The 27,719-nt window shown below is 43.4% G+C and overlaps 1 protein-coding gene across 8 annotated transcripts in view; it reads right to left on the reverse strand.

The window, feature by feature from the left end:
• CRHR2 (corticotropin releasing hormone receptor 2) overlaps nucleotides 1–27,719 on the reverse strand; it is a 132,396-nt gene that overhangs the window by 32,196 nt on the left and 72,481 nt on the right. For 7 of the 8 annotated variants that reach the window (XM_042817072.1, XM_042817075.1, XM_042817078.1 and 4 more), the window contains 5 exons: nucleotides 26,379–26,464; nucleotides 19,886–19,992; nucleotides 6,878–6,995; nucleotides 1,732–1,885; nucleotides 952–1,012 (listed from right to left, as the gene is read on the reverse strand). In XM_042817072.1, the coding sequence (XP_042673006.1) occupies nucleotides 952–1,012; nucleotides 1,732–1,885; nucleotides 6,878–6,995; nucleotides 19,886–19,992; nucleotides 26,379–26,464 (526 nt within the window). Of the gene's footprint in view, nucleotides 1–951; nucleotides 1,013–1,731; nucleotides 1,886–6,877; nucleotides 6,996–19,885; nucleotides 19,993–26,378; nucleotides 26,465–27,719 lie in introns of those variants that run through there. The other variant, XM_042817081.1, reaches the window with a different exon arrangement.

Below are 27,719 nucleotides of genomic sequence, written 5' to 3' on the forward strand. Positions count from 1 at the left end.
AAGTCACCACTAAAGCTATAAAGGAGAGACTGGTCAAGGGTTCCACACTCAGTGGGGAGCAGAGAAGAGGAATTTAGTAGTGCAGAACAGAATTCCTCCCACAGTGTGGATACCCATAGCTCAACCACTCATCCTATCCTTCTTCCTTCTAGACTCCTTTCTCTCTAGGAGAAAGAAATAGTGCGTGCACATCACATTCATCCAACCTACTTTGGACATCTCCTTCCAGATGAGATGAAATACACCCCAGTCAGCATTTACTGTTTGATCACCACTAATCATACTACAGACAAGTGCAAATTCAGAAACCTACGAGGCAGACACATTTAATCAGGTAAACAGACAGGGTGGTCATATGAATAACAGATCTGGAAAGCAAAGAACTTCTTTACGGTTAAGAGAAGTGGGCTGTAACAGCCAGCAGATGTTGATCCAAACACCAGTTGCAAAGCACAAGCTATATCTGACCAATATCAAAGTTTGAGGAAAAAAGCCCAACACAGATGCCTGTTTATCTCCCTTATTTTTCAATTTCATGCACTTACTGTTTTCAGGTGGAAGAGAGAGAACCAGAAATGCAAGAACTCCAACCACCAGACTACTACTGGCATGCTGACAACTGAATTCTGCACACCCTTTAGCACTCAACTGTAGTTTTCACCAATGTTTCGAGCAGGACTCTCATTGAAGGAGATTAACCTGACTGTAAATCATACACAAAGCTATCAAATGAGAACACAGGGGTTTGGTGAAGGAGATTTGGGAAACTATCGATACTCTAGGAGCTGGCTCAGATAGCGCTCCGAAATTTGAGATTGTTTGGGTTTACATGAAGGGTATCTGACCTTTTCCCTTTCCAAACAGCCTAATTTCTAAATTCTTAGTTCAGCCTGTAGGAATTTCCTGATTTATTTAGACAGCCACATAAACACAAATGTTAACGTCACTTACTGCTCATTTTCATAATACAGTTTGCCAATGGCCCACGCAATGATGATTGGGCAAGGAATACCTGCAACAACAAACCAAATCCATTATTTAATCGCAGTCCATTTATGTGTTGATGATACAGATACAGAAAGAGGTTTGTAATGAGCGTAGGAAGTCTTGCTTAATGCACTGGTAGACTAAATGCAAGCGGTCCTATCTTGGTACATGTGAGACACTGCAATTCCTGTGACTTCTTTATGTATTAAAGAATGGTATCGACAAGAAAAGAAATTTAGTACTAGTAAGAAAAGTTAATAAAATTATTAACAACATAAATACATATTATTATTTTTCTGTAAACGTTACCGGAACATTTTGGTTCATTCATAGGTAATTCTATTCCCATTTCATTTTCCACCAATTTATATGGTTTTCTATGAAGTTTTATAGAGAGTATTTGGAGGTGGGTATTGCTTGAATGTTTATTTCCCAGGTTGCAAGAAGACTGTAAATTTAGTTGAATTTGAATTTCAGCATCTTCAACAAATTTGAGTTGTGCCCTGAACTTGTGAAACGGGTTGAAGAGAGTCTCTTGTTTTCCTGCTAGGTTAGAATTCATTCTTTTTTGCTCTTTTCTAAAGGATCCAGCTACTCTTAACCATATATATTTTCTTGAAGAAGTGCTTGGGAAGTTCCCATCTCCATTTCCCCCTTTCCCTGTAACCTGTCTCGCTGCTCTTGTTCTCATCACTTTAATGCTCAGCACCATACAACACCATTTTAAATCCACGAGGCACTTACACCATCCAATGAAGAGAAAGACCCATTTCCGCAGCTTATCCGTGGAGTAGGTCATCACTATAGCAGTATGTAAGTAGCAGCCTTCCACAAACATCCAGAAGAAGTTGGTCACCACAAAATAATTGTAGACAGTGGTAATACACCGACACCAGGGCTGGAAAGGAGACAGGAAATAACATCTTGAAATAATGGTAAGACCATTTCAAAGACGCCATTTCTCGCTCATCTCTTAAAATCAATGACAGAAGTCATTCAAAGAGTGCACATTTATGCCTGGGACTTGGAACTGTGGTATCTTAGCTGCAGTTGGGAGCTCACAGCTGTATCTGTCACTTTCTGCCGAGGGTTGGCTTTGCCCACAGCATGCACGAGTCTCTGCACCAAGCAGGTGTGGAAGCTAACACACCAGGAGATGTGCCCTCCTGAGCAGTCTGCAAGCAGCCATGTGGAAAGAAAACAAGAGGAGGCAGCTACTTGACTACAGGGGATCTTCCACAGTGGCACAGCCTTAGCCTGGGACCATTTCCAAGGACAGCTTGTGAGCGTGAGCATCTCTTAGGCAGTACTACTTATCTGCTGAGCAATTTGAAGAAAATTTAAGATAAAAATTAACGTTGCAGTCCCGTTTCACTTCCACTGAAGGAGCAATACTGACATTTGGGGGAAAAAAAAGGATATTTTTCTTTTAAGCTATGTGTTTATCAACTATTTCATCCCGTCTATTCCTGCCATTTCTGTCTTTGCAGCACTGCCATTTGTTTAAGTTGCACTATTGCACATGGCACCCCTGAATTTCATCATAACATCACAATACTTTTTTGGTCAGGCTCAATGTAAGCAGCTCCCTATGGCTGTGTGCAGGGAGAGCACAGCTGTGCAACAGGCAATCATCCACAGAGAGGCAGATGGTAACAACCCAACAATCATTCATTAAGTAGCTGCTGATGGTGATTTCCATAGCTCTACACACAGAAGTCTGGGAAAATTCCTTCCTGGCCAAGCATGCATTCGGTGTATTCCCTGAAGCATGACATTAATTACCTATGTTAGCTGGTAGCACGGATGTCATTTTCGGTCTCACCATTCTCCAGCCTTTTAATTAACTCTGCTGAAGAATTCGAAACTTCTGACCCTCAGTTAATTTCATTTTGGACCTCATCTGCTTGGGTACTGATGATCTCTATGCATTCAGAAGAGCAACAGACGCACTTTCAAACCCAGCAGAATTCTGTGGACTAAAAACTCATTGGGCAAGAAACACGGACACTAAATGATAGTGCATCGACAAGTGGCAATTGCTTCTGTTTTACTGAGCTTCAACAAGCAGAAAGAAAAAATCCTTTTGGATTTGTTATGGCCTTTCATGTCTGTGTAATTTCATCAAGAGTTGAAATGTAGTTTGCCCTGATCCTTTCAATGGGACTTAAAAACAAAACCACTCAGCAGAAGATGAACTTCCTTTATTCACAGAATCACAGAATGGCCCAGGTTGGAAGGGACCTCAAGGATCATGAAGCTTCAACCCCCCCATCACACACAGAGCCACAAACCTCTCCATTTAATACCAGACCAGGCTGCCCAGGGCCCCATCCAACCTGGCCTTGAACACCTCCAGGGATGGACGGGGCATCCACAGCCTCTCTGGGCAGCTGTTCCAGCACCTCACCACTCTCTCTGTGAAGAACTTCCCCCTGACATCCAACCTACATCTTCCCTCCCTCAACTTAAAACCATTTCCCCTTGTTTTGCTCTTATCTACCCTTTCCAAGTTTAGTGTAAGCGAACTAGATATTTTTTTCTCTCTCTGTTTAGCCTAAATGAAGTAGAATGAGAAGGAACCCCTCCTCTCTATTTCTGGCTACTACCAAGCACTTTGGTTTCATTCCTGATTGATTCCCAAACTACTAAGACCATTTTTCCTAAAGCACTCAGTCTCATATTTGCTTTTGCTGTCTAAGAAGGTATAAACATGAATTAAATCCTTTCATGTGACCTCAGTCTCATGTAAACGCTCCCATGTGACACTGACACTTGTTCTGCCCTTTCCCTCGGCTGTAAAACTTACACAGCCTTTCTTCTTTTCAAACGAACTGTACAGCTAATTGTACTTCAACCTGCTGCTCCTCTGTCAGAACTGAGTGGCATTGCAGCGTGGGTTGTGAACAAGCAGGGACACCTACAGACCCACACACACGAATGCTGTCAGATCTCCCTCTGCACCGTTTCCATAGGAAACCAGAACAAAATGAATTTTAACGACTCCACGCAATTCCTATCGGAATCGTGCATTTGATATTATCAAATAATAAACCCAATTAGCAGAACTCATTAATTTATGCCATTTCATTTATTTGCCAGAGGACACTCGGTCCTCTCATGTATCCACCATTCCAGCACTTCCCCTTCTTGATTTATTAGCATCAGCACGAGAATTTCATGCAAAACGTTTTCATGTTGAGTCCTCTACGTTTCTGTAATGTATGATTTAGTCTCCTCTGATTAACCTCAAAGAGATAACGTGATGAGCTGCCATAAATTATGCTGCTCCCATTGGTTTTGTAGGCATTGTTTTGTCGCTGACTTCCATCACAATAAGAGCACGGCCACTAAGTTTGTATAAAGCACACTCCCAAAAAAAGCCTGAGGTATTTTGTGGAGAAAAGGTGAGCAATGGTAAACTGAGCCATGTGAGGATCTGCTTTGTCTTCATTGGTTTATATTTTCCTGGGCATTTTGTGGTGCCATTTTAAAACACAGTTGAGACTCTAAGTGCAATGGATTACTCCAAAATAATTGTAAAAATCTGCATTAATATTTCAGTATTATCCAGAAAGCAAACCACACGGCACAGAACTATCAGCAGTAAAGCTCATATCCCACCATCTTTCATAGCCTGAAAATGACAGAAACACAAAGCAAAGAAGGAACTAATGAAAGCTCCATCTTCTTAAAGGAGTATCTACTTGAACAGAAATACAGTTATGCATAGATAAGACAAAAAAAACTTAGAATCTTGGGCTTCATTTTTATCGTGGTACTGAAGACTTTGCTGTTCGCTCTTCCAAACTGTGGGATTACAGAATCACAGAATAATAGAATGGCCTGGGTTGAAATGGACCACAATGCTCATCCAGTTTCAACCCCCTGCAGTGTGCAGGTCACCAACCAGCAGACCAGGCTGCCCAGAGCCACATCCAGCCTGGCCTTGAATGCCTGCAGGGATGGGGCATCCACAGCCTCCTTGGGCAACCTGTGCCAGTGCCTCAACACCCTCTGTGTGAAAAACTTCCTCCTAATACTTAACCCAAACCTCCCCTGGCTCAGCTTAAAACTATTCTCCCTTGTCCTGTCACTATCCACCATCATAAACAGTTGTATCTCCTCTTGTTTATATGCTCCCTTCAAATATTGGAAGGCCACAAATCTGACATTTGAAAAGTTAAGCGAGGATGATTAAGAGCCCAGCTGACTTCAAACAAACGGATATCTGAGCTCCTGAGGTGGTTTTTAATTTCTGCAGAACCATCTCCTCCAGGAGCACACATTGCTTGCTATCAGTGAAGGGTCCAGGCTTTTCTTTACGGGCAGTTCTGCACTTTAGGCCACTTGCTTTCCAAAACAAAACTATGAAGGGTGTGCTCATGTATGTATCCGTAACACAATGGTAAGTTGTTTATTGTGGAGGCAGCCATCAGGAAACAGTCCTAAAAGCAGAACGTTCCACTAGAAGAACACTACTGAGAACAGCACAATGTCTGTAAAAGGGATCTATCAAAAAGAATGATTCCCCAAGGAAATGCAGAATTATTTCCCAAGAAAACTGAGAACAAGTATTTTTCTTTATAAGAGAACGCTTTTAATCCATTTCAAAATCTACTTTATAATATTTTATTTTTAATAATTTAAACATACTCCTTCTCTGAAAGAGCGGTCAAGCACTGGAATGGGCTGCCCAGGGAGGTGGTGGAGTCACTGACCTTGGAGGTGTTCAAGGAACGTTTGGATTCTGTGTTGAGGGACGTGGTTTAGTGAGATCTATTGGTGATAGGTGGATGGTTGGACTGGATGACCTTGAAGGTCTTTTCCAACCTTGGTGATTCTGTGAAAATCCTCATGTTATTGGGGCTTCTGGGTAAGGCAAGGCATTGCAGTACTAACAGAGGGACTGCTCGATGTCCTCAGTCAAACTAGAAGCATCAGTTGGGATTTCCATGAGTGCACAAGAAATAAGAGAAATGCAAGTGTGGTGACGCCTTGTTTTTATCAAGAGTGCTCAGTGCCATGCACAGAAGATGCCCCACTTCTTGCCCCTCTCCTATTTTTTACTGTGTTGATCTGCCCTGTCCCTTGGAGTGGCCGTTACCCTCAATCACCCATAAGAAAGCTGACTTAGGAAGCAGCAACGTCTTCTTTGCTATTAAGTTGGCTGTGCTAGTTTCCCACTAGTTAAGTGAGCTCATCTCCAAGGATTCAGCCTTCCCCAAGGGACCAAGAAAAGGAGCAGAGCTAGACCCAAGCAGCAGGAGCTGGAGTGAAGAGTTTGCGTCCCTGGAGGAATGAATCCCTGGATGCAGCCCATCTCACACAACCTCATAGTGAAGATGGGATTAGCAGAAAAATGGAACCACAAAGATATAAAGGGGCAAAACTGTTCTGTTTCAGGTCTGATTTCTTTTATTTCCTGCAGAGCCCCTCAGGCTCCAGACAGAAAGGTGCCTGCTGTCATCAGACAAAGTAGCTGACTGAAAGCCTGAACAGCCAAAGCAATTATTTCTGTTCCTGTTCGTGGAGGTGTTGTCTTCTGGAATGAATGTTTTTTGCACAGAAATGCAATCACTGCAAGACGCTGTGACAAGAATATTTGAGAACCACAATACTGTGTCTCAAAGCAAAAGTATTTGGAAAATCTCAATGGACAATGAAGATTAGGGAGATTTTTAGAGCTGGATTATGACTTTGAAAATTTTGACATTCAGCAATAAGCAAATAAATGGAAATTTAGAAAATCTAAGTTGTTTTTTTTCCCCTTGAAAGGACATGAAAAATGCTCTGAGTGTGTGCCCTTTGGTATATTTCTATCAGCTGAATGAATTCAGCGCCTCAGCTCACCCCCAAACTGTGTGCCACACCACCTCCAAGCACTTACTTCGTTGCTTTCATGTATGTTGTGATCTATCATTTGCAGCAGAAACCACATCACATTTCTCAGGATGAACGTGGTGATCAAATTCCAGTGGATAATATTCCGAAGGCATCTGATACTCCTAAACGGGGAAATAGATTTAAATCATTATATATAGTGAATATATAGACATTTATATAAAGTAAGTTGTATACAAGTATATAAAATACACAAGCTAATTCTGTTCACCTGCCAAGTTCCTCGTAATCTATTCCCACCCATAACCTTCTTACTCCATGAGAAAGGAGGTTCTTCTTTGCCATGCTCAGCAATGATGGACTGCGAGGATGTCTGTAGCACATCCTCACCAACAAACAAATTACTGGGCCAGGCCCAGGTAACTGGCAGAGCTGTGCCAAAGCCAAAAATTGGACTTTGCAGTGTAGTCACAATGAATACAAATGGTGTGAATACAAAACAGCAGCAGATGGATGGTAAAACATGTGGTGCTTGCTACATGTCTTTCTTCCAGGAACTAAGTTATCAGAACCACTTTCATAGGGGTTCAAATAGCCAGCATGCTTCCTGGGATCATCAGGGTAGGATTCTCCATTTGGCATATCAGCCTCCCTGCTTGTAACATGAGACATATGCAGAAAGTGCTGTTTTCAATCCTGGTTAACTGTAACTAGCAACTGCTCATCTCACTGACAGCAAAGATTCCTTAAAATGAGAAGGCACAATCCAATAGCCCACATAGCCACTGCCTCAGGTCTTTTGTACAAGCAAGCCAGCCTCCTTCAGAACAAACATTTTGCTACCATAAAACCCTACTGCATTTTTCCAAGGACCTGATTAGTCAACCTGAGGGCCAGAAGCAATTCCGTTTGTGTTCTTCAGCCTCACAACCCTCTCAAAGACTTCTCAGCAATCCAGCAAAAAGCAAATGGAAAACCTCCCACATATGACATACTGCAATGTACAACGATGCTCCGAGGTATAACCCTATAAACCCGTGTTAGAACAGCGTCTGAGTTTAACAACTCAGGCTGTAAAATCAGTGTTTTGTTTTCAGAGCCCCAGTGACTGGAGTCAATATTGAAAAGAAAAAAAAAGAAAAAAGAAGTCCAGCTACTGACATCCATTCACTTTTATGTAGGGTACAAAGCAAAAAGTGTTGCTCTCAGCTCACCTGTGCTAGCAGGGGATCTGGCAGACATGTCTCAGTTCTTTGAAAACTTTACTTCCAGCCAAAGGCCAGCATTCATGGGTAGGCTTTCAAAGCAACCATGCAACCAACCCAAGAGCCTATCTGGCTTCAGACTGACTTTGAAACATGCCATTGAGGTTCGTTCTTTGTTGACCATTCTGCACACAAATATCCTGCAGCTTCTGTTCTCCTACATGTTTTAATCACTTCTGTCAGGTTAAGGATTAGCTGATTAAGGAAGGAGTGTGAAATACTACTTCTGGGGGTGGGGAAAGAAGCAGGGGACTAAAATTGAGGAAATTCAGGTCAAACGACAGAGGTGCTCTCATGAAACTAATTGCTTTTGAGAACTCTAGCAGCAAAACAGATCCAGTGCACTATGCCTCTGCTGAGATGTAGTTTCATCATCCCATATGCTAGGACATCACTATGTCTGTCTGGAAGAAACCTGATTCCCACTAGGCATACAGCACAACATTGGACTGGAGAAGAAAACAGGATTAAACTGTTTCAGATCTTTTGGTTAAATTCTTAGAAAGAGCTTTCCTGACAGCAGGATCCCAGTCATCAAAATCACTTTCTTTTCTGTGCCTAGGAATACAAAGACAACCCTAACATACACTGTCCTCACAGCCTTTGCCCTCAGTACTGTCTCTTGGTTCACACTGCTGTCTTCTTTGCCCATCTCTCTGCACTGGCTATTGTTTGGACTGGTAGATGCTTAGGGCAGAGACTGACTTTTAGTGATGTCTGCTCAGCAACAAGAGCAAGAGTGTAGGGTCTGTGTTGGGACCTCCCAAGTTATGCAGGGGATGATGAAGATCAAAATTCCTTGTTTAAAAACAAATACCAACACAATTACAATGTGATGAGGGAAGATATGGTCCTGGTGTGAAATTAAGTGAGTATAAGTACAACCAACACCTGGAATTTACCAATATGACACTTCAAACTTTGTCAAATAATGCTTTGGACATGGAACATGGACAGTTGGCTCCCACAACCCACTGCCTTTAGCAAAAGACACCTTTTAGGAATGAGCACCCATGTAATGCAGTCTCATTCCCTTCTGACACTGTGTGTGGCACAGCTGGTAAGCTGTGCTTTGACCAACTAAAAAGACTCACGTCTTAGAGCTGATGGAGCAGGGTAGGACGATCTGCTGCTCCTCCCCAGTCACATTCCAACCCACTTCCCTGCCTTGGCACAGGTGAGAGGCAGGAACTGCTTTTGTGATGGCTGGGCCACTGCTCTGCCAGGGTAAATAGTTGGGATTTGAATGTACAACACTACTCTCAGGCTGAGACATGTACCACGGAATCATAAAACAGCTCAGGTCAGAAGGGACCTCAAAGATCATCCCTGCCAAGGGGTGCCAAGTCTGAATGCGCTGCAGAGCTTCTCAGTGGTTCAGACGGTGAGGATACCCCAGACATGGAATAGTTACCATTTTTCCTCTTTTGGTTTCTGTGTTTCTGTCTCCTAAGCAGTACTAGCACAAAAACCACAGTGTCCATAATGCAATTCATAGCCAAGGGTAGGAAAAGCACGAGAGAAGCATGTCAGATTCAGGCTGGGCAGGGAGACACAGCAGAGTAGTGCAGTGTGTGGAGGCTGCAGTGCACAGCAGTGAGAACTGTGGCTAAGCCAACTGGTACATAAGGGAAAAGCTCCTGCCAGCCACCTGAACAAGTTTCTTTAGTGTACAGGAACTGCTGGTGAATATCAGCATGGTTATTTACTGTGGATAAAGCACTGTGAGGGATACTGGCTGAGACAACGGTCCCCAGAGCCTACCCATAAATTTTATTTGTGTACCTAAGAGGTGGACAGAGGATGAAGGATGTGCAACACAACAAAGAGGAGTCTTGCAGTGCATCTGCTGTTTGGTAGAGGGACAAAGCCGGCCTGCTCATAATTATCTCAGAGCCTGAGGAAGAAACTCATAATTCTCAGAGTCATTTGTTCTCCCCAGGTATCTTCTTGGCCTTTGGTAGGTAGAAGCAAGCTGAAACTTACACACCTTAATTTGCTTTGAAATGCTGCTGCTATTCATAAAAACGACCTGTCCTGAAGTCACAAACAGTCTTCTGTGGCAATGGGTTCCACAGCTCCTTTCTCCATGATTAATTATTACTGGCTTCACTTTGTGGAATGAGAAAGCAAACAAGTCAGTGTTCCAGGAACAGTGATAACTGCCTTCACGGGCAGCCCTGAAAAGGAACTCACATCATTACTGTGAGCAGGGGGAGCTGGAATGTGTGCTGTATGACAAGTTAGTGAATTGAACTCTTGTAAAGTCAGGTGAATGGCATGAATGCATTTCCTTGCAATTCAGAGGTTCTGAATTGAGGTGTTATTCTTACCTCAGCAGGGAGACATTGCAATCTGGAGTGTGGCAGTGACAGTATAAAGAAAATGATATTTTCCTGATACAGGGAAGCCAAATAGTCATGAAAGGGAAGAAATGGGTGACTGAAATGATGCTTCAGATACAACTGAAGCACTTCTAGGAAGAAATTGTGAATTACAGAGCCATTTTAAGTCCCTCAGCCTAAAATACTGGATGACAGAAGGTTTCATCTTCATCTACGTGTCAGGTATCATTGTTTCTGTCATTTCTGCCTATTTGCAGCCCTTGCTGCCCATGGAGGTGTGCAGCCTTACTTCCAAGACCAGCAGCAGTAGATGCCATCCCAGTGAGCACAGAATCATGGAATGGTTTGGGCTGGAAAGGACCTTAAAGATCATCCAGTTCCAACCCTCTGCCATGGGTTGGTTGCTCCAGAGCAGCTCAGGCTGCCCAGGGCCCCATCCAACCTGCCTTTAAGTACCTCCAGGGATGGAGCATCCACAGCATCTCTAGGCAGGCACATCCCAGAGGAGACACCATGCACTGAGGCTATGGATTTTCACTAAAAATCCTTCTCCTATATTTTCTGGATCCTTCTCAGACAAAATGTGCTGGTCGAGACCTTGGCTGGGCTCTTCTCCTCACTCTTCCCCGGTGCATGGGTGCCAGGGTAGTAGGAAAGAGAAATGCTGGAGCAATTCAGCCAGAACAGATTCAAGGAGTCAGGCCAAAACATAAAGACATTGGAGCTTCCATATTCAGTCAGACCAATGAGCCATGGAGGCTGAGGCTGTCAGCAAAAGGCAACGCTCCTGAAGTAGCACAGTTCACACAGCAATTTCACTTTTGGCTGTGCCTGAAAGCAGAGTTTGGGCCTGACGTATCCCCCTGAAATACAGCAAGCAAGCAGTGCCAGAAAAGATGCATAGGTTACACCGAGCAAATGAGCAGGCAGAAAGAAAAGGGCTTCCTGGAAAGGAGAGAAAGATGATGAGTTTTCCAACTTGCAGGGAGGACACCACTTCCTACATACACGGGTACTTGACTAGCAGCAGGTCTCTGTGCTGAACAGAGCCAGACAAGGTGATCCAGGAGCACACATCTCCCACTGCACGCACACACAGAGCCCCATAAAAGCATGAGCTTCAGCCCTATATATATATAGTAGGAACTTAGATGCAAAGAAGCAATTAAGAAGCAATTAAGGTGAAAGCAAATGTAATTCTCATTGGCCCTCCTAGCTAGTAATCAAAAGCCAGGTGTACGGTGGGAAATTGCACATAATGACCTCTTTATTTGATTTGAGAACAGATCGTGTTTCAAGCTCAAATGTCATTTTCTGACTTAATACCATACCCCTGGCATCCTGAATCGCTTGCTGTGCTGGATATCATAACTAGGCTTCCATAGCAGGAACAAGCTGAAAAGCAAGGAAAACTCTCCTGCAGATGGCTGCAACCTGTGTCAGAAGTGGGCAGGGTTTCTGATTGTTCATAGAGAAAAGCACACTCCACTAATTATCTCAGTCAAATGATCTTAATTGCATGATGTGGTGTAGAAAGCAAAGAATTAGAAAATTCATTCTCTGGACTTGGGAAATGCTGAGAGCTGAAAAGGCAGGAAACTTATCCATTGTTCCCATACAGGTGATCTCCCTGATTCAGAAATGGAGGTCTTCCAAATGCCTTATGGAACTGCACTGATAAAACTCTGATGTAGCCTTTCTGTTGATTCATGCTTTTTCTTCTCACTCTATCCATACAGTGCTATTTTTTCCCTTCAGGATGTTCAGAGCTACTATTGTCTGATTCAAAGCACGATACAAATAATTAACATTAGCAATCATCACCATGTGCTGGCATGGTTGAAAGCTGGCTGAATTTGTAGAATCATCTGCACCGAAATAATGCAAATGATAACTTTATTAAAGAAGCTTGGACACCTTCTACTACTTAACATATTATTCTATTAATATTGATGTCCAATTAAATGCCATCCTGAAGTCTGTCTGAAAACAGTTGGCATGAAAAATCTGCAAGCGCTTGGCTGGAGTCCTTCCCACTCCATGAGTGCTGAACAAGGAGGAAGGAAAACCATGGGCAATACTAAAAAAAAAAGTATTTTCCCCCTTCAGTCTTTTTGAGGGCAGGCAAAGCTTGTAGACAATCCATAAATGGCACGGAGCAGGAGGAATACCTAACTGCACAGCTATTTCCCAGGCTGGGAATACAGGGTGTCTGTCACAGCCTATTTGTTTTCATCCACATGGAACCCTGCCCTGAGGACCTCATGGTTTTCCCTGTGTGCTCATGTATATATTCTAGTATTCCTGCTGCTTACAGATGGAAAATGCAGCTGGAGAGGCTGTCAGGGAAAATGAGTTTCTTGGTGGCAGTTGCCTAGGGTAATACAAATATTCCCACATGAAACATGAGGGGCAGCTGCAAGGGAAGAAAGCCATGAAGGCTTATTTTGAGGGTAGGGGTTAGGGTTAGCAGCAGCTTCCACCAGTGCTTAGGATGGGCACAGACACTAAAAGGAACCCACTGTGGAATTATCTGTGCTTCACTGAGCTTTTTCCAAACTCTATTTCTGCTTAAACACAGTGCCCAGCGGATTCTGCTGGTAAGTCAAAAAGCAACTGATGTTTCTTGTGCTGGAAGGCTGCAGCCAAAGTACCCATGAGCAAGCTGAGAATGAACAGCATGAGTAACTATAGGGCACTACCTCAGCCTGTGCAGAAGCTTCCTTGCAGGCCAAGATTTTTGTCTCCTAACACACACTACCTTAAGATCAGCAGATGCTCATTAGCTAGCCACAGCCCTCTGAGGATGACACCTCAGTACATACACAAAAGAAGCAACTCTAAGGTGCTGATGCTGCTGTTCACGATCTCCTTGGCCTCATTTCCTTCAAAACATGGTGTGGATTGCTTCATTATTGCCCAGGGAGGTGGTGGAGTCACCACAGTAGAAGAACATGGAGATAAGGCATCTGAAGGACACTGTCAGTGGGCACGGTCAACAGTTAGGTCAACAGTTGAACTGCAAGATTTAAGAGGTCTTTTCCAACCTTAATGGCTCCAAGATTCTATGATTATTTCAGAGTATCTGGCAAGGGAAGACAACATAAGATCATTCATAACTTGCTGTTTCCAAACACTCATTCCTGTGGTTGGCCTATGTTTGCTGGCTTCGTGGTGCTCAGTGCCTGTGGAATCACTAAATATCCTGAGTTGGACGGGTCTCCAAAGGATGTAGAAATGTTTCTCAGCCTGGGCATCTTCAGAGGAAGCTGCTGCTTCCATAACATGCAAAAGCAGCCTACGCACTAGAAGAAGCATTCATTCCCTATTTAGGGGTGGCACATCTATTGACAAAATAATGCATCATAGAAGATTTTTTATTAGACAGAGAACACCTGCAGTAGAGTTTTTGTGGGACATAGATGCGTGCTTCCTTGGGTGAAAATGGAAATCAAACCTTTCAGTGGTTAAACACCTGCAGGTGCATTTTTGGTGAGTAGCTCTGACCATCCAGGCTTTAATACATTCTGATTCACTTGCCCAGAAATGATACAGCGTATGTTCCTTTCGGAAGAAAATGGCACTCTTGAGCATTATTCATGTCTAACAAAGAAAAAAAGAAACAAACAAACAAATAAATCTGCAAAGACCAAACTTTGCTCTCCTTATTCCTCTGAAATCTTGGAAAAGTTGCAAGATTTGCCCCACTGTTCCCAAAACCATTCCATCATCACTAATAGGAGAACACAGCACAGACAAGTTTTAGCTCATCATTCAACACAGTCTTGCACAGGGCATTTACATGGCCAGGATTTGAACAGGTCTGTGCCCATCTCCACAGACACTGTCTTGTGGCTAAAATCTTGGTGATAGCAGATTCACTTCTGGGAGCACACTGCAAGCTCAGGATGGAAAGTGGCCTCTAAACTCCAGGCAACCCCTGAGTTAAAGACCTTCATAAATTCCTGAAACTCTTGTTTAACTGCAAGTTCATTTTTTCCTCCATCACCTTGCTCCTGAACGTCTTTGCTCTCTCTAGGTTGGAAATCATCCAATAATATCCACTCATAAGTCTATCCATAGAGTGCCTATGCTCATGTCCTCTTGCTGTCTTGTACATGCTTGTACATAGCTGTCCTCTTCCTGATATTTACCCAACAGTCATGTATTTATAATCAGCAATCATTCTTTGCCAGATTTCACATTGTTAGTCTATAGTATTATTATTTCAGGTACAGTTTATGAAACTTCCCACATCTTGAGAATGTAGCTCTCTGGGGACACTTTTAATTGCTCGTATTATTCTAGGACTTCAGGAGACCTCTGCTCCTTTGTGATTGATTTAGGCTGTATACAAATGCCTAAGAAAGAAGTGGTACAGATACAAGATGAGCAGGGAGTGATTAAGAGCAGTGGGAAGCAAAGACATTGGCCTAGGGCTAATCAGTAGGAAATGACCTTCTGTCTTTTATCTCAGTCTCTAAGACAAGATACTTCAGATCACAGAATCATAGAATAATAGAATGTTTTGGTTGGAAGGGATCTCAAGGATCATCAGGTTCCAACCCCCCTGCCACAGATGGTTTCAAGCAGCACAGCACTTGATGTTTTGTTCTCACAGAAGACCATCTGAATGCATATGTGCTCATCTACAGAGCTCCATCGTTTTCATTCCTGTCTTGCTTTGAGAACTTTCACACTTCAACACATGGTTGGACAGAGTGCTATCTTCAAATCCACAGCCATTAACACCACTAAACACATACTCTTCAATCACCAGTATTTATTACAAAGTTTAAAAAATGCCCTGTACCTGAATCAGCATTAAAAGCTATGATATTCTAAGTAGCAAATAGAGCAGACTGAACAAGGGTAGGTGGAAAGCCTGAAACTGGAGGGCAAAACAGAGCACTAATGTGACTTTTAGTTGATGCCTTATCCTGGGGACTTGCTATTTTTCCCTTGCTCCATGACAGCAGGACTGCACCTTAGGTCTGGAGCCTACTCTGCTCTAATCACACTGGATACCTCATGACTTTTCAGTAGGAATTGCAGAGCTCACCTACCCAGGTGATACATCATCAAGGCTCTGACAGCCCTCAGATCACTCTGCTCCACGAAATCACAGAATCATAGAATCATTAAGATTAGAAAAGACCTCTAAGATCATCTTGTCCAACCGCTCACCTACCACTAGTATTGCCCACTGACCACATCCTTCAGTACCCCATTTCCACAGCTCTTGAACACCTCCAGGGACAGTGACTCCACCACCTCCCTGAGTAGCCTGAGCAATGCCTCACAATTCTCTCTGTGAAGAATTTTTTTCCAACCTGAACCTATCCTAGGCACAACTTAAAGCCATTCCCTTTCACCCTATCACACATGATGTGAGAAAAGAGACCAACTCCCATCTCCCATCCTCTCAGAGAGCTGTAGAGAGCAACAAGGTCTTTCCTGAGCCTCCTCCAGAATAAACAACCCCAGTTCCCACAACTGCTCCCCATAAGATTTGTGCTCCAGACCTTTCCCCAACTGCACTGCCCTTATTTGGACCTGTACCACTCTCACCAACTCTTGTTCTTGTGAAGAACAAGAGACAGTTGAAAGAAACGTGGAACAAGAGAAGATAGAAGACAACAGATCTTCTACTCCTAAGCCCTGGGAGCTGATTAGAATTAAAAAAGAAAGGTGAACATGTTGCTGAAAGAAAAAAAGTAATCATTCAATCTGCCAGGAGAAAAAAAAAAGTGAGGTTTCAGTAACCTAGCTGTTATTCCAGAAAGAAAGGGCACACTGCCTTGCAAAATAAAAATTCAGATGTCTTAAAGTGGGAATATAAAGCGGTAAATTAGGAAGAACAGGAAAGCGAAGTTTCCCTCATCACTTCATTTTACTTTCATTACTACCACGCTAGCAGAAAAAGTTGCTGTGCCAATGTTGGCGGCTTTTATTTTTATAGAGCTGCCTTTATCTTGCAACCTGTGCAGGAGGACCTGTCATTTTCAATCTTCAATCTTCCTCTAAGTGCCATCCTTCTTTATTGGATTCAAAACGCAGCAGTGGCTTCGACATTTCCCAGAACAAACACACATCTTCCTGTAGTTGGTGCTTCTGCTTCAGTTACCAATGCACAAATAAAACATTTGGAAATCAAATCCAGCCAGTTCACTGCTGGCAATTGCCGTCACTTTGTTTGATAACAAGAGAGGAGTTTTACAAGGAACTCATCCTCCACCTCGGAGAGGGATAAAACAGCATGCTAACAAGGAAAAAAGCAAGAGAAAGCAATTTGGGTTTCCGCATTCTCAGCAACAGCAGAACAATCTATTAGTGAAAGGAAGCATTTCAATCCTTCTTTTCTTTCTCCCTCTTTAGCTTGGTTGCTATCAACTTTAGCAGAGCTCCTCCTATGGAAAACTTCTGCTTTAGTAGGGTGAGAATGTGGTTATGTGGGAAGGTGAGCCCCGTGTGAGCAGGAACTGCCTGTGTGCACCTGCGGGATGAATTAAACCTTTACTACCAATGAGGAGAACAGATAACCCAGGAGGCTCACAGCAGTGCAGATACATTTAACAACGCCCTCTGAAGTGCACTGAGCGAATCTCTCCAGGTCCTGTGCTGGAAATCAGCACAGCTCTGCAGCACACCTGCCTTTAGGCACAAATGCCTCATTTTCCATTCTCAGCATATTTCTTCTTGCAGGTTTCGTTGCTCCATGTAACAGCATGGCCGTTAGACTTTTAAGAGCACCTACATTTAGACCCTGAGGAAACATCCGTGACCTAGATCTTCAGAAGAAATTTCAGTGAATCATTCAGTCATAATAAACTCCTCTCTCACGAGGTGGGCTTCACTTTTCAGTATTTATGTGCTGAATGAAATGCTTACTTGCATATTTTTTATTACAGTGCCCTGGAAGAAGGCTTGGGACAGAGCTGTATTAAAAAAAGAGTTAGAATAGGTCTTCCCAGGTGAAGGGAGTCCTTGGCTGAGCCCTCCTTCCTTCCCAGCTGCTTTGGGGGCTCCTAATAACACAAAACAGATGGCAGTTGATTTCATTGCTTGCTTTTATGTCTGAGTTTTCTGCCCTTCAAAACATCTTTCAGTGTAAAATCCCCTGGGGTTTAGGACAGAACACTGCTAGTGTAGCTGTGAATGGAGGTCAGAAAGTGGCATAAGGAACTGAAGATGGAACTGGGGAAGAGATGAGCCAAGACCCATTTGGAAGAAGGACTACATCCAGCTCTGTCCCCTTCCCCCTTCAGCAGAACTGAGGACCACACCTCACTCAATGCAGCAGGTTGGGCTGGAGCAGCAACAGTGATGGAGCCACTCACCTCCAGAAGCACAGCACCCCTCTCATTGTAACCAAAGCAACATCCCTTGCCACTCCAGCCATAGACTAAACCTGCTCTTGAAACCTCCAATGTGAGAGATCTCCCAGCCCTTCCAGCAGTTCTTTCCCAACGCAGCAGCTGTTCTCCTATCTATCATTTGAGACAGGGTTGTCTTTGGGTCTCCATGTGCATTAACAAAGCAAAGGGCAAATCAAGCAGATGATGAGTGAGAAGCCTAAAACTATGCAGTTGTAGAATTTGAGCCTTCCTGGAGGCGTACTCCATCTTTACCCTCAGCAAGCACAAGGAAGTAAGGTAGATGGCAGAGTGGGCAGGGATAAGGAAATGATAAATTTCCACTATGGAAATTCCAATGTAAGAAATTATCAGACCTTGCCCTGAAGGTCTTCTAGTGCGTTGGTTTTCTTTAAGGCAGGAATTATCTACATTCCTGTTGTGCTGAGAGACATGCTTTAGAGGGAACTACTGGTGACAGGTGGATGGTTGGACTGGATGATCTTGTAGGTCTTTTCCAACCTTGGTGATTCTAAGATTCTCTCATATCACCCAAACAGTAGATGCCTTCTAATGGCCCAATTAAAGCAGGAAAGAAAAAAAGCCCCAGATAACAAGACTCAATTATCAGAATAGATTTGCTCCTGGGACACTTCTAGAGGTATGGGTGATGAAGACATACACAGCCTAGAAAATGTGTAGGGGAAAACAGTAATGCAGTCTGGACCGCCTTTACTGGAGCATCTTTTGTCTCATCTCTGCAGAGACTGAGAAAGCTCATGCTGGCTAACACAGGTTGGAAAGTTATATCAGAGCGCTTGGTTCTTCTTTTGCACGGTGCAATGGAAATGTAGAGAGACTGAATATCTTAATTCACAGCATGTATAGGAAGCTACTGAATTGCTGCAGTCCTTTTTCATGCTGCAAAATTTGAATCGTAAAATCAGAATTTAAATACCAGCAAAACAGCTTAAAAGAGATCAGCGAGGCGACTTCCAGTAGAAGCTGGATACGTTGATCCCGGATCATCTCATTGTTTCTGCATTTATTTACTTAAGCATTCATAAAAGATTCAGCAACGAAGCAGAGAATATCGTTGCAATTAATAATCCAGTGTGAATTAATTCAGGGCTCCAAGCACGATGGGAATTAGCACTATCTGCTAAGTGAAAAGGTTGAAGTGGAAGTTTAAACTGATGCATCAGAAATGTTCCCAGAGAATGTTTAAAGCTTTACTTTTTTTCTTCCCACGAGCACAGTTTATTCTGCTTATACACACTGGGGTGAAAGAAGATTCTTGCTGTTAACAAGGCCATCCCTCCACTTAGCACTGCTTAAGGGAAAGACTCAGTGTAAGCCTTTGGAGGGATGCTCCAGCCTAGGAAAGCAGCACTGTTTTCACTTTGGTCACTGTCTATCAGCATACCACAGTCCTGGATGGGGTCTGATTGCACATTCCTAGACAAGGCCACACTAATAACATGGAAATATCCTTCAACCAGGTCACTCCCACTTGACCAGGAGAAGGGAAGCATTTCTACATGGTTTCAGTGACTGCATTCCTTGTTTCACGAGCGCTTGCAGAGATAAAAGTCCTAAAAAGATGCTCCCCTTGTTACTTCAGCGAAATTCCAAGTTCTTTAATGGAAGAAAAATTGAAATTAACCCAAACCAAAATTGAAAGCTTTAACTTCATCTCCCTGGGTCTAGATCTTGGCATTGTCTGCAAGGCAACACGAAATGCCTCATGTTATCATGCAGTGCCTTAGAAAACTTGCCCCCCAAATTTGTGACTCAACACTCAAATCCCAGCTTCCCTTAATGAAGCACTGCACGCTCAGTGAATTTTTTGCTGCATCAATAAATCACGTAGAGCCCTCTTCCTGAATACCAATAAGCTTCAGGTCTTAAGCATGGCAGCCATCATCACAGCTCATCCAGTGCAGAAACCATTGAAGATGCATACAGGCTCCGGAGCAGAAAAGCCACAATCTTTCAAGATGATACACAAACTGGACAGTGTGATTAGAGGGCTTGAGTAACCCGGTAACACCCAACCAAGTTAGAAGCATGCAAAGAGATTACTCACCTCAAGCACAAGAAAAGCATAAAGGCAACTATAAGGGCCCCTACTGATATACAGTGCCCCAGGTAGTTTATGATGAGGGCAATCTTGTAATGGTGTGCATACTTCCTCTGGAGGTAAAGAGATAACATGATTAAATCAGCATGACCCTCTGAGCGCTGACATTAAGGAACAGTTAATCAGTTTAGGAAACAGTAATTACTTTTCTCGACATTCAAATGATATAACAGCCCCAGGGCTGATGCCTACATAGAAGCCAAACATGCTGCCCAGGCACAAAGTACACGCTTGGTTTCATTTCTGTTTGGGATTTATCCAGAGTTTCTTACAAATCTCAGCAGAAAAGTCACTTTTCCCTCGTTTTCCTCAATTTCCTTGAGATCTTTTATTTTCATCGTCATGTAAAACTGCAAAACTTTGTATTTTTGGGGAAACAAAGCTACCAAAGACACAGGCAATGATCTTCTCACAGCTGCAAAACATCAGTACGTTGTAGAAGGTTCCTATGTTGGAGCCTACACAGTCATAAGGAGGCAGGTTATGCTACTTTCCCTCACACACGGCCTGATTTTCACATGGAAATGAATGGGTATGATGGGTGTGATTGTCATATAGAATGAATCAGTGAATCAGAAGAAGCCCTTTCCATATGAGCTGATTTTTCTCTGAGGAGCCTTCCTGCCAACTATGAGCCTTATCTTTCTCTGAGGGCAGAACAAGGGATACGGACTGACAGAGTGCTGGTGGGGTCCTCTCAGGTTTGAGAACTTGATGAAACAGAGCTCTTGGTTTTAGCAGGGTCCAACTATGCGATGAAATTTCTGTATTAGAGTCTGTTTCTTAGGATGCTGAAGGTTTTATTGGTAGGTTCTTGATCTTGTAGATTGAAAAATAAGTACAGAGTGCTCCCACCTAAATCAGGGAACTATGCAATGTGGCCAAAATTTGACCTTGAAGTAAATGGAACGTCTTGTTTCTTTCCAGGCTAAGCAAACTTTTCCCCCACATGGGATGTTCTCCTTCCTCAGAAAAGAAAGACCTAGAATCTAAATTTCCTCCCTTTTGATAAAGATACTGAACTAAAATCCTGCAAATAGCATCAATTTTCTAATTTAGGTCGAGCCTACTTTGTTTCATTTTTTCTAGCAATTTTCCTTCCCATTTTATTCCAGTCAGAGGAATTTGTCAGTGAATGGAAGTTTGGATGAAACTACAACCAACAGCTGTAGTTAATCTGCACCATTGTTCTATGGAGATAGCATCTCCCAGTGCTCTGCCAGAGAGCAAGCCCTCTTGGAACCATTTCCACGATGAAACCTGCCTGTATCTTCAGCACATGGAGTAATGTGCTGTTTCTGGACTGAACTCAACCACGTAAGGTATTTGTAAGTCTATTATAAAATGCCCTAAAATAAACTTCCCCAGCACAGCCCATTTTCTGAATAGCCTAGAGGAGGAAAGTGAAAATCCAACAATAACCCAAAACCTGAATTCCACATGAAGCTTTAAGTCAGCAGGTCACCTAATGGAGGAGAACACTCTAACTGATGTGTCTGCCTGAAAAGCAATGCTGTGCTATTCAGTTCATGCTCTGGCAAAGTGGCTTGCTTAATTTATTCCTGACTAATTGCTCATGTAGTGTTAGAAGTTTTCTAGAAGATGGCAGTGCTCCTCCCAGACCAAGCATCTGCTGTATGACACTGACCCTTCCAGTTGCTCCTTTGGCTCCTAACCTCTATCTCGACTTTACTTCAGTTTTAAGAAGGTATGGTTCAAAACATACCAAAAAAAATTGACTGAAAAAACCCCCAGCAAATAATTAAGGTCCTCTTTGATACGTGCATGCTGAAGGAACAGCAGGCCTGAATTCATTTATTTTCCCTTTGCTGACACAACCGAGGTTTCCTGAAGGCAAATTTGAATATCATAGAAACAAGAAGTGACTCTGTGCCTATGAAAAAAGAAGCTGACAGGGTTGCAAGATCACTTCCCACCAGCCTACATGCAATCTGCATCTCTGGTAGAAGTGGAGACAACACCTCTAGGGTTGAAAAAACACGTGCCCAGAATGAGCCACGTTGGTCAAAGATGAGTTAATGTAAATACTTGCATAACTGTTCTGTCTTGAAGGCTGATGCGTTTAAAATGCTGAGAAACTTCTATTGCTACACAATGTTCCTCTGCTTCCAGGAAGCTAGTGCACTACACTAAAATGCAGATTAAATTCTATTTGTGGTTTAGAAGGAGAGTCATTATGTTAGAAAGGAAATAGAAAAGGGGATGGCAAGGACACTGCTGGCGGTGGGCATGTCACTGGAGCTCTCTTCCATTCCATACCCCGTGTCTGACCATCACACTGTGTCAGAGAGTGCTATCTGCCACTTAAAATGAGGAAGTGCAGCTTTATTCTTTTACCTTGTATCAACTTCTCAAGTTTAAGGCACTCTGGGCTTCCCGGAGTGAAGGAGTCACTCTATTCTCAGGACTTTTACCTTTGCTAGGGTATCCCTGCCCAAGCAGGTTGTGGATGCCCCAGCCCTGGAGGCATTTAAGGCCAGGCTGGATGTGGCTCTGGGCAGCCTGGGCTGCTGGTTGGTGACCCTGCACACAGCAGGGGGTTGGAACCAGATGAGCATTGTGGTCCTTTTCAACCCAGGACATTTTGTAATTCTATGATTGTGAAATAAGTTCCACATCAGTCATTTCAGATTCCTTTCTGTTGCTAGGATGACCTCCTTACCAGTCCAGGGATGAGTGACCAGTTTGAAGATACCATATCTCCTCTTTCAAGACTTTTGGAAGCAGACTCATAGAATGACTGAGGTTGGAAAGGAGTTCTAGAGGCCATGTAATGCAATCTGCCCAAGCAGGTTGCCCAGAGCCACCTAGAGCAGGTTGCCCAGGACCTTGGACAAACTAGGAGTGTATTTGTTACACGAGATGCTGCTCTGACACAAACTGGCATTCTTTGGCTTCTACTATCATAGAATCATAGAATGGCCTGGGTTGAAAAGGACCATGATGATCATCTAGTTCCAATCTCCTGCTATGTGCCGGGTCACCAACCAGCAGACCAGGCTGCCCAGAGCCACATCCAGCCTGGCCTACTACTGCTTTCTCTTAATACAGCTCTCCTTCTTCCTCCTATCTTCCCTGATGTCCAAAATAAGGGAGCCATCTCATCCTGTTGGACTGCTGGCAAGTTCAGTGGCCAAGCAAAGCCTTGGGCTCCCAGCAGTCAGGGAAAGTGCAGTGCAAGGACAGTTCAGTTCTTTCTGCAAAACAGTTGGAACAGCAATGAGTCACTCCTCAAGGAGGCCTCTTTATTGCTCCCTTGGCTGCATAGGAGAGCTAGACGACTCGTTGGACCGAACGTGTAACTTCTGGATAATTAAAGATCAGCTGAGATGAATCATAACACCAAACAAGTGAATAGAAAGGCAGGCAAACTTTCACTGCTGTCAGACTGAGGGGAAGAGGCAGCTGCCTCTGAGCTCACTGTTTTCCTGTTTGTGGCCAGCTGGAAGCTGGGTGGCTGTGCCTAACACGACTGTGGTCCTCAGCAGGATACGTTAACTTAGGTCCAGCACGATGCTGATTCAGCGACACTTCTTCAAGCCTCCTCAAAAGAGCAGCAGAGCCAACTTCATAGCCAGCTGCCAAAGGCCACATAAACAAACCCATAGTTCTTGATTTATAGCTCCTTATGAAGGCTGAGGCAGACTTTTTGCTGCTTGAGACTCTCATTTATCTTCTAACAAGAGCAGATTTGTACTAGATGCAGCAAGGATCTCTGACACAGGAGACTGCAAGCTAAGTAGAAACTCCCCATTTATTACACACTGTGCCAAACAATCAGCTTCTGTACCTGATTTGGGTACCTGGAGAAGGTGTTAATTGATCATTCAGTGGGTGGAATTTGGTCTGATATTGAGACATGTACATTAGGATATCTGTGAAAACCTGAACCAACAACTGAAGCAAGGGCTGGAAACAGCTGTGGCACAAACACAGGCATCCCTTGAGGTGCATGCAGGAAACTTTGTGCTTCCTTGACAGTCCTAGCAACAAACCAACCTCAAATTGCTGAAGGACACCGTTATCCCAGAAGACCTGTGTCACAACTGCCAGATGTATGGAGATACACTGGGGCATCTTAAACCACACTGCCTAACTACACAGGGGAAGCTAAATCCAGCCCAGATGCCCATCTAGGAGCAAAACAGCCCCAGAGCATGATTTTATCAGCTATGGCCACAGGTTAAGCACTCATGTATGAATGCAGTACATCAGTGAATGTGTGCTTCAGGATCTTATGCCTCTTGAAACTGACCTACAGCTGAAAAGAACTGCAGTTTTCTGTGGTATGGCCCCACGATTCCATATAGCACGTAGCATTTGACACTGGGCTGATCTGAGAACGCCTGCTCCTGTCCCCATGTATCATGTATTGATAGCTGCATCTGAAGTCCAGCTACATCCTTCCTTAGAACTCTGGTAAGTTCAGGATTGAGACAAAACAGATGGGGCTACAGTCTGAAGATAGGTGGCATCTGCTGGGATCAGACAGCAAACAACAGGCTCATGTCCGTGCCCAAATCTCACCTTTAACCAAAACTGAGGATTATGGAAATCCGTATGGATTTTGTTGTCTTTATTTGTTTTGAGGTCACAAAGCAACTCAAGTATTCATCTGCAGTGCTGAGCATTATGCAGAGATTTAGAAAATATTCACAAATATTAAAAACTGTAAAGCCTGTCACCAATCTTTAAAGGTCTAGTAAATGAATGTTTAAGCTTTTGCAAACAGGGGTGGAGGGAACATCTGCACTTTCCTCTGTTTAAGGAACATGCTACTTCAGAATCCTTAAACTATCACCATAGCTGCAAAGTTTTTAAAAGCAAAAACAGAGCTAATGTCAGCTCAGGTTTCCTGTATGAGCTAACCACCAAAAACATGCTTAGCCTCTGCCTGGCTCTTTACCCCATTCTCTAAGTCAGCACTGCATGCCTCACTCCACCCCCCAGTGCTGCTCACTGATAAGAGACTCAATTCACAGCACTGAAAATCCTCCTCAGTCAGAGCTACCATGGGCTGCTATCCCCCTCCATCCCAGACACCTCTTCCCTCCCTAACTGTGTGCCTTGTCCACAAAACTCCTGCAATACTGCAATATGATGGTTCAGGGAACTGAGCCAGCTGGAAAAGCACAAAGCAAGTAAGGGTTTTCAATTTCAATGGAAGGTAACTGTAAGGATAGGCTGAACTGGAGCAGTCCCAAATTGGTTCAGCTTGAGATGCCATGGTGCCTTCTCCACTATGCCAGACAACCTTGAATGCTTATCAGTCCTGAAGGAGAACAGTTATCTTCTAGTGCATTCTTCTGACTTTCTTGAAGCCTCTAGCTTTTTTAGGGGGTGGATTCCACCTCGCCAATGAATGAGTGGGTACTCCTTAGCACCTGCTGTGTAGCTACCTGCTTTCTCATTCATTTGAGAAAGCCCACATTATGGGGATCTTATGGGTCAGGTGTCAAGGCACATTATGACTGTTCTGGGTGCAGACAGTCCTGAGACTGAAATCTGGATTAGTTCCGCAAGCAACTTGCAGTAGGCAAGACCTTGTCTTCATCCTCTGCTGGAACCTGGCGTGGCACAACTCTAATGACAGAAGAGTGCAAAGAAGCCCAAAACATAACGAGGTCTGAGCTGCTGGGCTTGGCCACCCTTAGCAAAAAGACAGGACAAAGCCTAAGTGTGCCTGTGTGCCTCACCACAGAATCGAAAGAAGAAGGGAAAGAGAACATGGCACGGAAGGATGAAAGGTTTAAGCTGTGTGAGGATGAATGCCTGTGATGCGTCCAAAAGAAGGTGACATCCGACAAAATAAAAGGGCTTTGCATAAGCTTGCAGCTTTTCTGAAGGAGCTTTACCCCTGTATGTTAATTTGATTCTGTAAACTCCTATGTAATGTCAGGCTGGCTCAGTCTTTTAAAGACAGCTGGGACTTGAGTTTGCTTTTTATGTATTTTTCTTTTGCCTTTCCTTTACATATTTGCCTTAGGGAAAATGGCATTGAGATCTGGAAAGGCCAGTTGTTGATGAGACTTCAGAACTGGCATTCGGGGAGTGGAATCAGCTGATGAAAGCTTACATTTCACTCCCAATGAAGCTTTTGGTATTATTGCTCTTATTAATAACATTTACTGTAGCAGCTGTAGGCTCTCAACAAAGCTAAGAAGGATCTACATAAACATACAATGTCAGAGACAGAATCTAGTAAAGCATCCTTTGTTTTTTTAATAAAAATTTGAGTAGGAAATGTGGAGACTGGATTAATAATTTGTCTGAACTCACAGGGAGGATTCACTGCAGAGACAGAAATGGAATCCAGCTCAGAAATCCCAAATTAGTATGTTAACCTTAAGCTTGGCTTTGCATTCATATATGCTGAGAAACGACACCGAGAAGAACGAAGGAAAGGAAAAATACAGACCTTGTCATCCAGAATAGGCTCACACTGAGAGTAGTTTATCTTGGAAGCCCACGTCCCATTGCCCAGGCATTCTCTGTAGGCATTTCCTGGTAGGGACCAAAATAAAAGAGAAATGAACACTCTGTGCTGGAGTTCAGTCTAACACATTCGTGTAATTAAGAACAGATTAACAGTACAGATCATTCACAGAGCAAATCAGCATATCCCAACCTCTGTGGGGTCTGAAGACTAGGACAGCCTGCCAAAAGGAGGGAAGAAGAGAAATAAGGGATGTAAATACATCTTAGAGACCATCAGTTTATCAAGATATTTACTGGGAACAGTTTGTGTAAGAAAATGGGTTTGGAAGACAGCAAAGGTGTGGAAAAGAGAGTTCAAGAGAAAACTGAACGTGTCTGTAACAGGTGTATTCAAACACAGGCAGAAAGGTTTAGGTTTTAAGTGTTCCAACTAGGAAAATACAATGCACGTAGTAAACATTGCTCCACTCTCACCATACTTATCCCAGTGCAAACTCAATGCTGGATATTGATTTTCTAGAGTCTTCCCATGCATCAGCATCACTGATGAATTCTGCAAGGAAGACAACCACACCTCCCAACCACGGGACGGGCAGGTGCTGTGGAGGTCTCGCATGAGCAGACCTTAGAAATGGGTAGAATGCATTCACCCCTACTCTATGAAAAAGAAAACCCTTCTGATCTCTCTCCAAGGCGCCATTTCTCCCAAGACATGAGCGAAAATCAGCAATTACTTCACTGAAGATCAGAGATTTCGTGTCCAGATGCAATGTCACCCTGAGGAGCTCCGGGAACTGTCTGCATTGGAAGTGGGGAAAGGGGTTTAACATCTGCTAAGAAATCCTCAAAACTCAGGGAGGTACCCATGCAGTATAAAATACCTTCTCCCAGACACTAAAAGCACAGAGAGTCCCATGAAACAGACTTTTCCATGCTTATTTTCAGCCATCTTAAAAACAAGAAAGTTGAAGTAAAACAGGAAATTCAGATCCCCAAAGGATACATATAACTTCCTAATGAACTCTTCATGATGTTCTTTCTGCCCTTTATCCGATTTCTTGCTGGGACTTTGCCATGGCCAATCAGTATAATTCAACACTCAGCCAGCAGGAAAATAAGATGTCAAGTGAAAGCATCAGACTGAATGCTCCTAAAAGTGCTGTTGGCAATAGCCACTGAAAAAAGCCACTGAGAAGACTTGAGAAGGTGCTTTTTGCTATAGAGAGGGGAAGTCCACATGGAAAGCAACGAGGAACAACCATTCACCTACATGCTCCAGGTTACGCCATATGTATTCAGACCACTGAACTTCATGCAGTTC

Source organism: Centrocercus urophasianus, unplaced genomic scaffold (assembly GCF_019232065.1).
Source record: "Centrocercus urophasianus isolate 14NV4802_14NV808 unplaced genomic scaffold, USGS_Curo_1.0 seq_16, whole genome shotgun sequence".
Lineage (NCBI taxonomy): Eukaryota > Metazoa > Chordata > Aves > Galliformes > Phasianidae > Centrocercus > Centrocercus urophasianus.